At 34.0% G+C, this 16,194-nt stretch overlaps 2 protein-coding genes across 4 annotated transcripts in view; one reads left to right on the top strand and one right to left on the bottom strand.

The window, feature by feature from the left end:
* The window catches only part of Grd (GABA-gated ion channel), a 95,169-nt gene extending 83,352 nt beyond the window's left edge, over window positions 1-11,817 (top strand). For all 3 annotated transcript variants that reach the window (XM_076627702.1, XM_076627704.1, XM_076627703.1), the window contains 3 exons: window positions 5,950-6,102; window positions 6,732-6,991; window positions 9,196-11,817. In XM_076627702.1, coding sequence (XP_076483817.1) covers window positions 5,950-6,102; window positions 6,732-6,991; window positions 9,196-9,585 — 803 coding nt within the window. In that variant the 3' untranslated portion in view covers window positions 9,586-11,817. The remainder of the gene's footprint in view (window positions 1-5,949; window positions 6,103-6,731; window positions 6,992-9,195) is intronic.
* A 1,747-nt stretch (window positions 11,818-13,564) lies between these two features.
* On the bottom strand, window positions 13,565-15,905 carry LOC117162169 (glycerol-3-phosphate phosphatase). Its single transcript, XM_033344045.2, has 6 exons — window positions 15,625-15,905; window positions 15,282-15,442; window positions 15,062-15,199; window positions 14,772-14,979; window positions 14,542-14,683; window positions 13,565-14,461 (listed from the first exon to the last, which is right to left on the bottom strand). The coding sequence occupies exons 1-6, from the start codon at window positions 15,713-15,715 to the stop codon at window positions 14,275-14,277; spliced, it is 927 nt and encodes a 308-aa protein (XP_033199936.1). The 5' UTR covers window positions 15,716-15,905; the 3' UTR covers window positions 13,565-14,274.
* Between the last annotated feature and the right edge of the window lie 289 nt (window positions 15,906-16,194).

Genomic DNA, 16,194 nt, shown 5'->3' with positions numbered 1-16,194 from the left:
CCCTGTCGACGGCCAAAGGCAGCGATTTTCCCGCAACGGAAATTCCATTACCGAAACTGAAGTTCCCCATCTTCGACGGGAAATTTGAGGAATGGGATGGGTTCTATCAGCTTTTTCGCTCGACAATAGACGACGACCACCGCCTCACGCCTGTACACAAATTCCTATACCTTCGGTCCGTCCTAACGGGAGAAGCAGCGGACTGCGTGAATGGATTACCCCTTAGCGACAAAAATTACATTACCGCTATAGCCATTCTCAAGGACAGGTTCGAGCATCCACGATACATCGCTTTACGCCACAGCCACGCAATCGTTAATTATCCAAAAATAACTGAAGAATCTCCAACGGCCTTGTGGCATTTAATCTGCTCGACCACCCAAAATCTCTTCTTATTACAGAGTTTAGGAGAACAAACCAATAGAAACGCTATACTTATCGGCCTCATCAGTTCGAAATTACCAGAAAATATCATTAAACAATGGGAACTTACGTTACCTAACAAGGAAGTGCCTCGGTATACTCATTTACTGGACTTCCTCGAAAATTTGGCACTTATCTCCATATCATCCTTCGAGATCTCGCCGACAAGAGGATCACCGGATCAACCCAATTCGGTCTATCAATGCGCGCGACGAAGACACGCATATGCCGCGACACAGGCTCCGTTGACATGTCCAATCTGCCAAGGACCACACACCATTTGGAAATGTGACAACTTCAAGGCTAAACCCATTAGCGAGCGCCTTAAGGACGTTACAAGGGCATCCTTATGCATCAATTGCCTGAAGGAAGGACATTCAGTGCAAGATTGTAACGTCGGATTATGTCGTACGTGCGGACAACGGCATCACACGATGCTACATAGGGCCAAACACCACGCAAGGGCTTGTCCCGCAACATCCAGCTGAGCCTCCTCCGTCAAACAGTCGATCCTCGACACCCACCTCATCACCTCGTCATCGGAAATCTCCAACAAACCACAAATCGAAGACACCACGAACGAACTCGTCCCCAACTCCATCCTCCAGCGATTGACGAATACATAAACAGTGACGCCGACAATCGACGATTCCAATGACGACCGAACCTATTAACCCAGTTTTTTTTTTTTTTTTTTTTTTTGAATTTTACAATTTGTCCAGTAGGACATTTGGTAGAATATTATAGCGGTGTACTAATATAATGGGCGTATGGTCAGAGGTAAGCTCGAGGCTGGGTGCTATGTTTAGTTTATTTGCGTTTAGTCCCTTTGCAACTGCAAAGTCTAGCAGGTCAGGTATTTTGCTCAGGTCTGTCGGCCAGTATGTCGGTCTTCCTGTGGATAATATATTGAGGTTGTTATTTCTAATGTATTTTTCCAAGGTTCTGCCTCGAGGTGTGGTGATTCATCGTGGTGGCGACGATGTATCTTCCTTCGCTGGTGCACCAGACGTCGGAAGCGTTCTTCGCATTGTCTGTCGTCTGAAATATGTTTAATCGGCGGTCCTTCGTCGACTTCCCAAAACCCCGCGAGCTCCGCTTGTAGAGCCGTCGTGGAGGCGTGAAATGTTTGTCGCGGTGTGGGAGTTTGGGTCCCCCCGATGACCCATCCGAATCGCGTTTTTTGCAGATGCAGTTCGGGGTTGTCCGGCTGCGTTAAATTGATTTGTTCGACACACATCGACGCAAGTGTTGATCCCGCGCTCAATGAGACATCGATCGGGGCTAGTAAGTGGAATCGTGGATCGGCTAATCGGATATTCCTGGGTATGTTAAGTGTCGAGCGATCGATGGGTTGATTTGGGATTAAGGTCGATATGGCTGGGATAATGAAGAACGTCAATGTGCATTCGTAAGTACCGTCAATGGAAGTGAGCGTGGTCGTAATGTAGCGTTTAGAGGTCGTCGTTAAGGTTTCGAGGGCTCCAATTGGGACCGAACATTTCCCTTGTTCAGAGTAATTTTGCCAGTTTTTCAGTTATGAAGTTTATGCTAGCACTGCGCGACAACAGATTGGTTGTTGTTTATCGTTTAAACTGCTGATTTAAGCCGTGATTACCAGATCGTTGTGTAATGAGTCGGATGCTACTGGGTTAATCAGTTCTGCCCGAGCAGCCGAGCTAAACGGGCGTGTAAAACAGTGCTTCAGAGAAAGTGCGGCAAGTGGGGAAGAGAAACCTAAGAACGGTTACGCCTATAGCCAAACGGTGGAAACCCGTGTCCTATATTAAGAAGACTAGCAAACCTACTATGGAAAATATTCCACCGATAAGAATTATAAACAAACAAAATCAATACTACATACACAAAACAACAGATACATTAAAAACAAGTCAACCAACAAACCAAGGACAGGACTTGCTCAGCCACAATAGAAGTTGACATGGAAAAGAACAAAGTAACAACTCAACAGGACGAAAGCTGAAAGATAGCCAGCTATAACAAAAAAAGAAAAATAACAGGCAACCTAGATATGGAAAAGCAGCGATGGCTGCAAGAATTACCGCTAAGAAACTCCTACAGCTCGCTAACAGAAGAATTAGACAACGACCCAACAAGCAACACCGCAACCCAATCAACACACATCACAAAACCTCCACCAATATTTGTTGAGGCGCAAATAATAGACCCGCTTATTGATTAACTTAACAATATTGTCGGAAAGGATAGTTACACAATAAAACAAACAAAATTAGAACAGGTAAAAATCCAAACAAACACACCAGAAAATTACAGAAAAGTTATAAAAGAATTAAGGGGAAAAAATGCCATATACCACACGTACCAGCTCAAAACGGAAAGGAGCTACAAAGTAGTTATAAAAGGACTGCACCCAAAAATTAACACAAAAAAACTAAGTGACGAATTAGCAAAGATGGGCCACCAAACAAGAACTATAAACAATATTACAAAGTACGATACGAAGCAACCACTACCGCTATTCTTAATAGAATTAGAACCTAAAAATAACAACAAGGCAATTTTCGATATTAGAAAATCTTAAACACACTAATCACAGTCGAGCCACCCAGGCACAAAAAAGACATACCACAATGCATGAGGTGTCAACAATATGGACACACTAAAAATTACTGCAACAGGAACCCGGCATATGTCAAATGCGCAGAAAAGCACCTAACAGCGAACTGCCCACACACGGGAAAAATAAACGACGTAAAATGTTACAATTGCGGTGGAAATCACCCAGCGAGTTACAAAGGCTGTCTAGTAAGAAAGCAACTTCAAAGTAAACTTTTTCCGCCGCTTCGTAACAGGACACACAACAATTTCCACACGCAACAGGACAACACAGAACCTACGTCAACACCAAATACACAGCACGCAAGGAACAATAACCACACTAACACCAACACCGCTAGAAGCCGAAGCTACGCGCAAGTAGCTATCTATCGCGAACACATCTCTCCGCGAACGGTCGAACAATCTCCGTTTCGTAGTTTGAATATCTTTAATACCTCAACTTTCGATCTATCCATTCTCATTTTGAAAAATACTTTCAAAATTGACCCCCTCGAAAATCGCACTTCGTATAACACGACAACCATTTGTATTCCACACAATAACCTACCCATAATACTTTCAGCTTTCACCTTCGATCTATCCTTCCTCATCTTTAAAAATATTTTCCAAGTCGCCTCCCTCAGAAATCACGCTTCATACGACATAATAATACTCGTATACCAGACAATAATCTATCCGTAATACTTCAACATTCATCTTCGACCTGTCCTTTCTCATCTTTCAAAATATTTTCAGAATTGTCTACCTAAAGAACCGTACTTGTACACCAGGCGATAACCCGTAAAAGGAAACTCCATTTAAGAATAGATTTCAGCGAAAAATCCTTATCAACGACACGATGTATCAAGGATCAAACCGAGGAAGGAAAAGATAGACGACGGAAGTATAATCGAAAGAGAAACGTATAGCCACGATAAGAGTCATCGAAGAATGTCGGTGGCTAAGGCTTGTTCGAATTAGAGAAACGAGAGGAAGGAATTGTCTCTTAACGACTGCAAAGGATCTCGATTGGAAACTTTTATCGGGCCACGCTTACGGATTCTATAGGAATATCGAAGGTACGAATGAATCAGCCCGGAAGTGGGTGGGATTCGAGCGGACCGACAAGTGGTGCGAGAAAACGACGACGTAAAGAAAAAGGAAAAGATGGAGGAGAAGCAATGGAAGAGGATAGGGGATGAAACAGGAGAAGGATGAAGAAAAGAGGTTCCACGTTGAAAGTTGGCAACGGAAGAAACGACGACTAATTGCAGCATCCTCCTGCAGAAAACTCTCGTCCCTCTTGTATTTCCATCGGCTGATAACGAGAAGGGAGACGCCAACTCGCAACGACTTCCACTTTTAATTGGATTAGCATCGATTAATACTCCACAAACAATCGTCGCGTCGTCACTGTGATTGCATCAATAGGGTAGTAAAAATTTTTTAAGGATCCGTGAACGTGGCGCAAACATTCACGTGTATGCATGGTATCATTTCTGTTTGCGTTGGACAAATCGAAACAGATGCCATTTGTTCCTTGTACATTGTACTCGTTATCGAGGAAAAAGTGCAGGCAAACAGAGCGACTAGCTGCTACGTTGGACGCTAGGATATGGTTTGTGCGTAACCGAAGAAACTAATGATCGCGACCCTGTTTGATTTCGATTCCGGTCGAACCTTGTTGATATTCGATGTGGAACTCAACTACAGATGAAAATTGAAACGAGTGGAAGATAAATATTATATACATATCGAACAATAGGCGAAGGTGGACCGAACGAAAAGAATCGTGGAATATTGAATTAACTCGATTTATTAGTTTTATGAGTGAAATTGTAATCCTCTTTCTCTTTTTTTCATTTGAAACATAAAAAAAGATAGATTACAAATGTGGATTATAGTATAACAAGGAACAGAGGACAGATTAGGTACTACATATTTACCATTATATTGTAACGAAATATTAAGAGTAATATAATAAATATTTGTTAGAAACGATTTTACTTCTACACACAGATTATTCCTTCTCTTCTTTATCCTGCGAAACTCAAGCCATCGAAAACGCCTTAACACGTAGCGTCATAAATATTTAGAAATCCATTGGATCATTGAAATAAACAGTATAGCATCAAATTGATATAGATTCCCAGTCATATAGAAATCAAGAGGGCATCAAAACTTATTTACCGTGAAGAAAAATCAGGCCTAACTTCCGCTTCTAAAATTTTAGGACTGTTTATAGCTCAACAATCCCCATACAAAACTTCGCACAGTACGATCTAGCGTGCAAGAGATACCCAACGTCTCAGCACTAATCAGAACTAAGCCGCCCTCACCCGCATTCGCACCGACCATTCCAGACTTACGCACGAGTAGTTGTTAACAAAACAATCATCTCCTGAATGCCAATCTTGTGGCTCACCTATAACCATACAGCACAGTTTATCGGACTGCCCTAGATTTTCACCTGAAAGAAACAGTTGCAACATTAAAGCCGATACGAACGTCTAAACATGAATGTTTCTCAAAGCATTCATAACGCGTTCGAGACTTTTTTAAACAGTTAAACATATTCAATTCCATGTAACCGTGTATCATTAATCTTGTAAACATGTAATCGCTAATTACGCGCTATGTATACCTTGAAATAAATTCATGAATAAAGAAATATATTAAGTTGTCCGAAAAGTTTCTTTCGTTTTATAAAGAGATAATAGACGCACAATGTTTTTTGTTTTATATTAGTTTATTAAATTATGCACTAACATAATAATAGAAATAGAACGAAATGGATCACACCTAATTCAATAAAATAATATAAAACAGAAATTGTTGTTCATCTATTATCACTTTATGAAACGAAAGAAGTTTTTCGGACAACCTAATAGTAAATAAATAATAAATTTTTCTGTGTTACGTATTGAATATATTATCTGATTACAGCGGAATATTCGATGCTGCTGGTATATTTTCATCTGCAGAGGCACATGGGTAATTTTCTTATACAAGTATACGGGCCCTGTGTTTTACTCGTGGTCCTATCTTGGGTCTCCTTCTGGTTAAATCGAGAAGCCACTGCAGATCGTGTATCACTGGGTAAGTTCATAGCTAGGCCATGTTTCAAAGATACACGTACGCTAGAAGCAAGTAAATAAAAATAAATCAGATTTTTTAAATGACAACAAAGGTTAATCGCGTGGTAGAAATAATACCAGAAGTATATAATTATAGTGATACTTTTACCGGATATTTAACTTGTTACGTCGATTGGAAATTTCAGGCAGTTTTATATTGATTTTATTCGGGAAAAGGAATTTCTATCCGCCTATTTATTAAATCATATAATGACTTCATCTTATTTGTTAAACGATGTATAATAGTTTTTCTTCTGTCTTCTTCTAATAATTAGATTTTTCTTTATTAAATTCACAAAAAACATATCTGCCAAAACATTTTATCATTGGGAATTGGATAAAATCATACTTCGATTGTTTGCAACATATCTGTTGTTCAAATGAATGATAAAACAAACTGTGAGGATAATCGATAGAGCACTGCGACAGATGTAACACATTCGTTGTTTTATCTCAATTATATAAACAATAACGACTGCGTTGGTTTCGAGCCATTTTAAAAATGATATTTTGAAGCCGAATACGTATATTCTTTGATAACTTGACAATCGAATGAAATATAAATAAAAGTCCTTTCATATTTGTTTAAAGGTATAACAACCGTATTAACGATGACATTTCTGGGATTAGAGGCGCGGACAGATTTGCCTAAAGTTCCTTACCCCACTGCCCTGGACTTCTTCGTTTTCCTTTCGTTCGCTTTCATTTTTGCCACCATTATACAATTCGCGGTGGTGCATTATTTCACCAAGTACGGTTCCGGCGAGTGTTATTTCAGCTCCGATTTAAGCGAAAGTGAGAGTTCCAGCGACGAGGAGGAGGCGAATACACGACAATTGCAGAAAGAACCGGTAATTTGCATGCATTTGATATTTTATTACTTCAGTGAAAACGATCGAACGAACGAACAGTTTATCAACTTTTATAATAACCATTATCACCCGTCAAACATATTTAAATCTGTTTTCACAAATTTGTCCATTGTAAATTAATTTAATTGCATCGAATTTGTGTTAAACCATTTGCCTCTACGGTTATTTAATTATTTCATAATAACGAACATTTATGACGTGGAAGTATAGAAATTATATTATCTTCTACGCAGAGAATAAAAATAATCTTATTCTGTGCGTAGCGTTCTTTCAATATCTAAATCAGAAAAAACAGATATCGATATTGAGATTGGCACAACCTATATTCAATTATTCAAGTGTTAAAGTTTTGATTAATAAGTAGCGACTACGATAAATCACCGGTATTTAAAATGGAAATGGAACAAAAATACTCCCAAATTCCAATAACAATGATAAATCTCTCGCTTATATTTCACGAATACGTGCAAGATCGTTCAATATTCATACTTTATAAGAGATCATGCAAATCTCCGTTATTTTGGCATTGTTCCATATTGAAATCGGCAAACCCGATTTCTGAGTTCCGATTATAAAGATCGAAATCGTCGCTCTGCCAGCGTGATAATCCATCATAGACGCTTTCTTACATCTCCTCCAATATTAGACACACGCTTCTACGAAAACTTGATAGCGAACATTAATAAACAAAATCTATGTTACGAAATATCCACAAGTATTGAAAGATACAAAGAAACTTGTTTTACACGTTTTGCATTTATCGCTCTTCTTTTTTTTTCTACAGTAGGGTAGTACAACACTCGTGAAAAAGAAACAGATGAGAGCTTTTATTGAAATCGGTGAGGGTCAAATGAGAAACTTCCTTTGTTAGCGAATGTAAACCTTTAGAGACTTAACTTATTTTTCTTAACGCTGCGTATATTTTTGGAAAGACTGAATTTATTATAAATGCACCAACAAAATAAAAGACTTTAATAGGTCATCATATTCTTCATTATGGAAACGAATTGCATATAAAGAAACAAAATAAAGTACCTGGACCATGATACTTTGATTTACATAAGAGGAAGAGTATACGTATATATCATTCGATCTCCATATAACAGTAAAGAACATGAAGTATAAAGGGAATATAAATGTTGATTTAAAGTTACTTTAATCCAATCCAAGAAATAATTGGATTCCTAAAGTTGTATGTAGGTTACTGCAATGAAAAGCCTTAATAGAAGGAAAAGAAAAGTTATTCGCGTCGAAATAAAATTACCTTCGATTTGAAATACATTTACATGCATGACCAACGCGTTAATTCATCGAATAAGTTCCATTTGGTGGATAAAAGAAGGTTTGAGAAAATATACTTCCAAAAGTGCGGTCATTCGATTGAAACGAAGATAATTCGATCATTTTTAACGTTTCCATGTACAAAACAGAATCGAAGCATAAAAGAACACTAAGAAGTCGTCTTAAATATCGTACACTGTATCTTAACATACTCACAGCCAGTAATTGTACGAAAATCCTGAAATTTCAAGATGACAAGTTTCGACAATTATGGTTATATATTGTTTTCAAAGTCTAAAGTACTTTACATCGGTTATTATTATTAATTAAACTAAACACAAGAAATCCTTCTTTCCTTGTAGATATTCATAATCAGCTTGGCACGACTAGCTTATACTTGGACATGTTTTCGCCTTGGAGAGACGCGATATTACGTCAATAGTCGTTAATGTATTAATATTATTTTTATGCTACCTCAAATATATGGTTCCTATGCGAGCTTGCAAGCCGGAAACAGCTTTCATTTATCCGTCAATTATGCGACCAGAAACAGCGTAGACTAAAAAACATATCCACAGACACATGTAACGAATGGATGGTGAAATAAAACAATAAATACCAATAAAAAATAATAAATATAAAATAAAATATTACTTCGAATATTCTGGATCAATAAAACTAGCAGAAAACAACAAAAACAATCCAACGAAAATATTTGCAAGTTCCAGATGAATTTCGAGAGACAATATTTTCCTCCGCGCCTCTCGTTTTTTTCGTTTTAATTCTCGTTTAATTTAAGGGACGTTTATCATTTCACCTATCCCGTCGGAACATTATTAGACTATATATTGTATGCGAAAGCATTGAAACGCACGATAAATATCTGCTGCTACTTATTTCAGGTACTCCAATCGCACAAAAGAACCGCTGGAAACCTAACGGCACGAGGGCAGTCAAGTCGAAATTTTACGATGAATGAGGACGGTATGATCGAAGTGATACCGTTATCAGCGATCCCAGAACCCAGCAGAAATCCTACAGTGGGCCACTGGCAGATGTCCTGCGTGACCTGCAGCCCGCCCCCTCGTCAAGCTCCTCCGAGCAGAAAAGAGGGATCCGGTCGAAGGCGACGCAGAAGAACGCCTAGATACAATTCCGTATCGAAAATCGATCGTGCCAGCCGCATCGTGTTCCCCGTGTTCTTCCTGGCTATCAACGTGTTCTACTGGTGCGCGTATCTGTCGAGAAGCGAGCGTATCAATTACTACAACGTGGATTCGAACGGCACGTGAAATCGGTCGCTAAACGGGACAACCAAGGGAAAACAAGTGTACGAATGTTCTCCACGAGATTACTCAACGGAGAAGGAGATGTCGACCAATCTACGATATTACTTTAAGCGATCACTTAATAAAAATTGTTGGCCGGCGGGCGATTTACGAGGACAATGAGAGATATGGACGAGCGTATGAACGAATATTACGTTATCGTTCGTAAGTTCAATCGTATTAAATAGAAAGGGACAAGGATGCATGAATATTATGAGTATTAGAGACATTTGCATTTGTATTTTTAACTCTCTGTAGGAGAAGTTTCTAACTATTGTTTAAAAAAAGTTTTAATTATTGCTTAGCTTGCGATCAAAGTAAAATTTCACCCTGGAATCTTTTCGAAAAGAATTGCGAATATTTCAAGAGGAGATTCTAATATTTGACTTAACAAGTGATTAATTAGATAATATAACAAAGATGTTAATAAGTATGGCAGAATTTTGTTAAAAGTCTGAAACAGCAAGAAGATGTATGTTTGGATATAAACGATCTAATTTCTATATTGAAAAGATATATTTTATAAGTTTGTATACGAAACATTAAAAAATTGTGACATTTTCCAATTTCCTTTACAATTAGTACAATGATACATATTTCATTCGAAATTCTGCAATCTTCGCAATAGTTGTTCAATACGATTAACCTTGTGAACGATGCTACTGATAAATAATCAATACCAAGAATACGGACGAAGATATGAGACCAGACTAGGAAACTTTATGAAACGCTATATAAATATTTAGTAAAGCTTAAAATGTGAGTTTGTAATGTATGCGGAGAAACTGAAGAGATAAATATTGTTTAAATCGGTTTAAGAAATAATTATTGTTTAAATTTTATATCTTGTTAAATAGTGATTCATATCGTAACTCTTAAAAAACGAACTATAATAGGTTTTTTGTGTTTAACACTTTAAATATAGTAGACGAATTTATAATTTAAACAGTATCATTATTAGACAGTAAACAGTGTATATTATTATTACTATTTTATGACAATAAACGTTATGTTCACGATTCAATATAGAATGATATATGTAGAAATATCTCTTTACAATAACAATCAGATGTAAAAATATCTTTTTATAATTAACGACTTACAAGCCGTTTAAGGGTTAATAAGCATATTTTTTGTTGGCAAATAACATTATTCATTATTCTTGACAAAAATGGGAAAATTATCTGCGTTAAAATGAGATATATATATATATATATGAAATATTATGTTCAATCTCCTAAGTGTTAAATTATAGCACAAGAATATAACACGGATATAAAAAATCCCTTATCCGTACCAATTAATCATTCTAAATAGTGATAAATGTATTGGAAAACACCAATCTATTTCTGTCAATCACAATCACAGAAATTACTTCCTCCACTCTTGAAACAAGCAATTGGGTCAACAAATGATTGTATGACCATGCTAGAACGAGATAGCCGGTACAGTACTAAATTGTACTCATCATTTCCATTACAGATAACGACTGATTATTATAGGTTCGACCTTTGTCTAACAGTCATAAATGGTAACAAATTAAAATCGTCGTTTGATATTTTTGACCGTTAACGTGCCATACTATAGTTAGTATTTATGGTTTTCATTCCTCGAAAACACAGTGTTCAAGTTAGTCTACTGAAAAGAAAATTTAGCTTTAATACCTCCCTCGTTAGACTGTACAAAATACGTGAACAATGAAAAGATAAAACCTTTTCCTATTTTTTCTCAATTATCGACTTTTCTTCCTTCTTAATTGTTAATAAAACGAAATTTTATAATGTCGCGATATCTGTAACATTCAATCTGTTTCAGAGAATAAATTAATTCTCACCTTCCGTGCATGTGTGAAAAAAAGATTTCAAATGTAAATGATGCGATAAAGTTTAGGACAAATATATAAAAATTATTTGAAATTCCTACTTAAATGTAAGTTGCATCAATTGCAGAAAAAAAATTGTGCCAGTCTGATCTAATAATAAAATATCGGTGAAACGTACGGAATAAATTTTAATCATTAGAGGAACGTTTAGTGAGTGAAATGATAGAAATATTCAATGGTAATTGCGTATTAGGTGCGACAATAAAAATCAATTTTAAAAACAGTCCGTTGTTATTTATTGTAACATATATACACAAAATATGTACATACAATATAGCCTGCTACAATAAAATAAAGATATATAGTATTTTTCAACATATGGAGTATAGTGAGGTATACATAATACATGTCCTCTATGAAAATACTATTAAATAATGAGAAATATAATACAAATACAATAGAATTCTTTCATTTCTTATAACAAATTTGTAAAAAAAACAACAAAATATCGTTTATTTAGTTTCGAGATCATAGTATTACTGTTTCATGTTTTGTAAATATTTTTAAATACTTCTTTAAATTGTTCTGTTTCTTAATATTTAAGAAATTTGTATTTTTTATTGATAGAATGTGCTTCAGTTAATTGTTTTTCCTTTTTGACACAAAACAAATATTTCTTTACTGATAACAAATTATATATAATACTTTCTTATCTTTCATCATATTTTATGCAATATTTATCTCAAACAATTCATATTCACGATGAATCTCGTTTGACTGATATAATGAAATGCAAAACGCCATAATGATGATAAGTTTGTTATTATACTACAGTTGTATTAGCTTTTATAAACATATTCTGCTGTCCAAAATTTTCAAAATGAACAATATTCACGCCATTCAATTAGCACGCATGTTGTATTATTAATGCTGACATTAAAAATCTATATTGTTTCTAGTAAATAAAAGAGAAGTTACAAATAAAAACAGGAAAAGAAGGAAATAAGAAATAAATAAAAAATTTCCCTGTAGTAGAAATATTCGTACTTCCCAATTTCCAATTTCGTTATTACATGCACCTTGAAATTTGTGACCATAATATATCTCAATTTCAAATATCCTGCATACAATAATAAAACATGTGTATACATATATATAATTATATAACTTTCATTTTTAAGCATAAGGTGAATGATGCATTTCGGCACATTCAAAATATGCAAACATAATCGTTTGACGAAATCTCATACGTGTTTCCTTTTACAAAGCAACAGGTGTCCTATCCATCTTCGTTATTTATCACTTTATTGCCAATTTATCACAAAGATTTCTGGCACATTCAATCACTTCAACTTTCGCTAATATCGTACTTACTTTACAATAAGCCTCTGTAATATATTTATTGAGAGACTAGTATGTAGTATCGCAATACGCACTATACGTATATACTACATATGTATGTATTAATTTCTCTTTATCATAATGCCTCTACAAGATAGCAATCGTCTACGAATTCATGTTTTTCAAGTTTCGAAAACACATTAAACCGTATTATTTTTAAAATGTGCTCCTTCTATTTGAGATATTTTATAATCTTCATAATGAACAAGAATATTTTTAGTTGAGAATGACACTGTTTCAGGATATTACAGTTCAGGAATTTACATTTCTTTTATTTAAATTATTCTGATAACTTCTTTTATTGATTATTACAACATAAAATTTGCTATAGCTTGTAAATAAGGTCAAACAGACATATATTTATATGAACTTTTTTCAGATGCTGAATCAATCCCTGAGATATTGTCTATTACTCATATTACAAGAGATTTACTCCATATATTGAACGACATAATTATTAAATATTAGATGTTAATATTTGTTATATATAGATTATTTTTCTGATAAGATTGATTTTTAAAAAATATGAACAAATATTGCAATACTTTTTGATACAAAAAATATAAAAATATAAATTAAAAGCTTAAGATCCATTGATGCTTCTAAGTTCGGAAATTAATAAAATCAATAAACTCTTTTATGTCTTATTTAAAGTAACCATAATATTAAGAAGTACTTTAAAATAAATATATAATACATAAAAAATATATAACATAAACATTATATATGCTTTTAACATTTATTGTTATTATATACACACATACATATAATTTAACATATATATGTAATATATGTAAACTATAACTTCATTGCTGAGTTAAACATAGATCCATACATATATTTTACCTAATTCTCGCTGTATGCACCAGGCATGCAATGTTTTAAATGTTATAAAAATATTTAGGCATACAAGTAAATACAAAATGCTAATTCTATCAGTAACCACAGACTATCATATAGATATAATTTTTTGGCAAATCTTTTCTTTCAGTTTCTCTGAAGAACATTTATCAAAAGGTAATATTAATAAAAAATACCCAAAATTAATACAGTAATTTTACATATTTTTACATATTTGTACTGTCATTTTGTATTTGAATTGGAACACTAATCATTTTTAATATTATTTAAGATACTGTTTTAGCTAAAATTGAACATGTTACATATAACACTATAACACTGTATATTTTTATATGCAAATTTCTATATTAGCTAAATAACAATTATGTATTGTACATGTAACTAAACAATTTTTATATAATAAAACATCTTTAATTAGACAAAAATATATATATATATATATATGGAGGAACATTGAAAAATATTTCTTGCATATGTCATAATAAATAAATAATTATATTAGTAACCCAAACAATTAGAAAGACCAAAAAATATAAATGAGAATGAAATAATTATATATTACCAAATTATCAAGATGATGCAATCATTTTTAGTACATCACCTAACTCATTTGCATAATAGTCTGGAATTATCAAATCTTTAGAACTTGTAGTAGAAGCGTTCATGGCATCTACGTCATTTTGTGTTGTAATACCCGTTAATACAAGAAGAGTTTTAAACCCACAACGTTTCCCAAGAAGAATGTCAGTATTACAACTGAAATAGAATAATTATGTTTTAAACATACCAATAATAAAATACTGCTGCATAATGTTGTGACTATGAATAATATTTACTTGTCACCAATCATAAGTGTTCTTTGAGGATTTAAACCATATTTCTTTATAATATATTCGCTCAAAAATGATTCTGGTTTTCCAAGCATCACTGCTGATCTATTGGATGCCATTTCTATAATCTTTATGAAGCATCCAGTTCCTATATAATTAAAATTTATACTTCAAAATTTTAAAAAATATTTGAAATAAATATATTAATAGTGTAGCATAATAAATAATTTTGCAACCTGGGAATTTATTAGTATTTGGCGATGGTCTTTCTACATCACAATTTGTCCCTATAAAATGAACATTTGGATCTCGTAAATAAGTGGCAGCTTTCACAAGCTTAGGAAAACTAAAGTGTTTATCAAAGCCTACAATAACTGCTCCAACTTCTGGGTCTGGTTTAAAGTTTTCTATCATTTCTACTTCATCACCTTCCATTACATCTGGCTATAATAACAAAACAAATTTCATATTGTTAATTTGAGCTGAATTGAAGACAATTATATATCTTTTGTTTAAAAAGACTTACTCCGACACCAAAATGTTTGATACCTTCAGCTTCCAATTCCTTGGTAATACCATCACTCCCAACTACGTATGCTTTTTTATTAAATCTTTTTTCCTTAAGATACATAGCAGCCAAAAATGAAGAACATACTATTTCATCCTGAAGAAAAATTTAAAATAACATTTTAAACAATAAATGCATATTATTTAATCCAAAACATTACATCATATATTTTACTTACTATTGTTGCATCATACTTAAGATTTTTACACTTGTCCACAAATTCAGACCTGGTTTTAGTATTACTATTTGTTATGTAAAAAAACTTTTTACCTAATTCTTTAAACTTATTTACAGTTTCAGGTGAATTCTTTATTACTTGGGTTTCCTTCCATAGAACGCCTAAGGTTTACTGAGATTAAAATACCATTTATGACATTGTACATTGAAGTATTTGTCTATTATTATCTTACAATTATTAAATACTCCAATATCAAAAATATAATATAAAAATAACATAAAGTACGCATATTTATTTTCAACAATTTTTTATAGAAATTATTTTGCACTAAGTAGTCACTCACCATCACAGTCTGATAAAACTACATCAATGGAGTCTATGAAATTTTTAAATTCTGCACTTGATAATGACAATATATAACGTTTTGTCGTCATTTTGCTTGACCTGCAGATACGACTTTTCAAACTGAAATGAAGCTAGGTCTACTATTCACACAAAGTACACTCTTTAGCAATTAACTGCGGTAACTAAAAAGATGATCTTAAACAGAGCATGTCTATCACCCTACCAGTACTATCATTGACATTCACGCATTTATAACGTGACCTTGCGTGCTGGTTACGTAATATAGGAATATAAATTGTTCCTATATCATTCCAAACTACAGATGTATATGATTGGCAATTATATATATCAATATCAATAGAGAAATAATATGGGCTGCACTTCGATTTAATGAACATAAAGTTATTGCCTTTTTTATTGCAATTTAATAATTTTTAATGCATATAATCCAAAAATACGTCTTGCTGAATGTTTTTGGCATATTTGATGGCTTACTTTGATACCATATAGGCTTCTATTTATAGGATTCATTCAATGAATGGAGTCTCTGGCTGTAACAAACGCACGT

Source organism: Bombus vancouverensis, chromosome 2 (genome assembly GCF_051014615.1).
Source record: "Bombus vancouverensis nearcticus chromosome 2, iyBomVanc1_principal, whole genome shotgun sequence".
Lineage (NCBI taxonomy): Eukaryota > Metazoa > Arthropoda > Insecta > Hymenoptera > Apidae > Bombus > Bombus vancouverensis.
Note: the sequence above shows the minus strand (reverse complement) of the source record. Positions and strands in the feature narration are given on the sequence as shown.

Excerpts from the sequence above, each read along its gene's own strand:
- LOC117162169 (XM_033344045.2), bottom strand. The coding sequence starts at position 15,715 with ATGACGACAAAACGTTATATATTGTCATTATCAAGTGCAGAATTTAAA. Across the intron at positions 15,443-15,624 it reads AGTTTTATCAGACTGTGATG|GCGTTCTATGGAAGGAAACC; the intron begins GTGAGTGACTAC and ends AGTAAACCTTAG. Across the intron at positions 14,684-14,771 it reads AAATACTAATAAATTCCCAG|GAACTGGATGCTTCATAAAG; the intron begins GTTGCAAAATTA and ends TTAATTATATAG.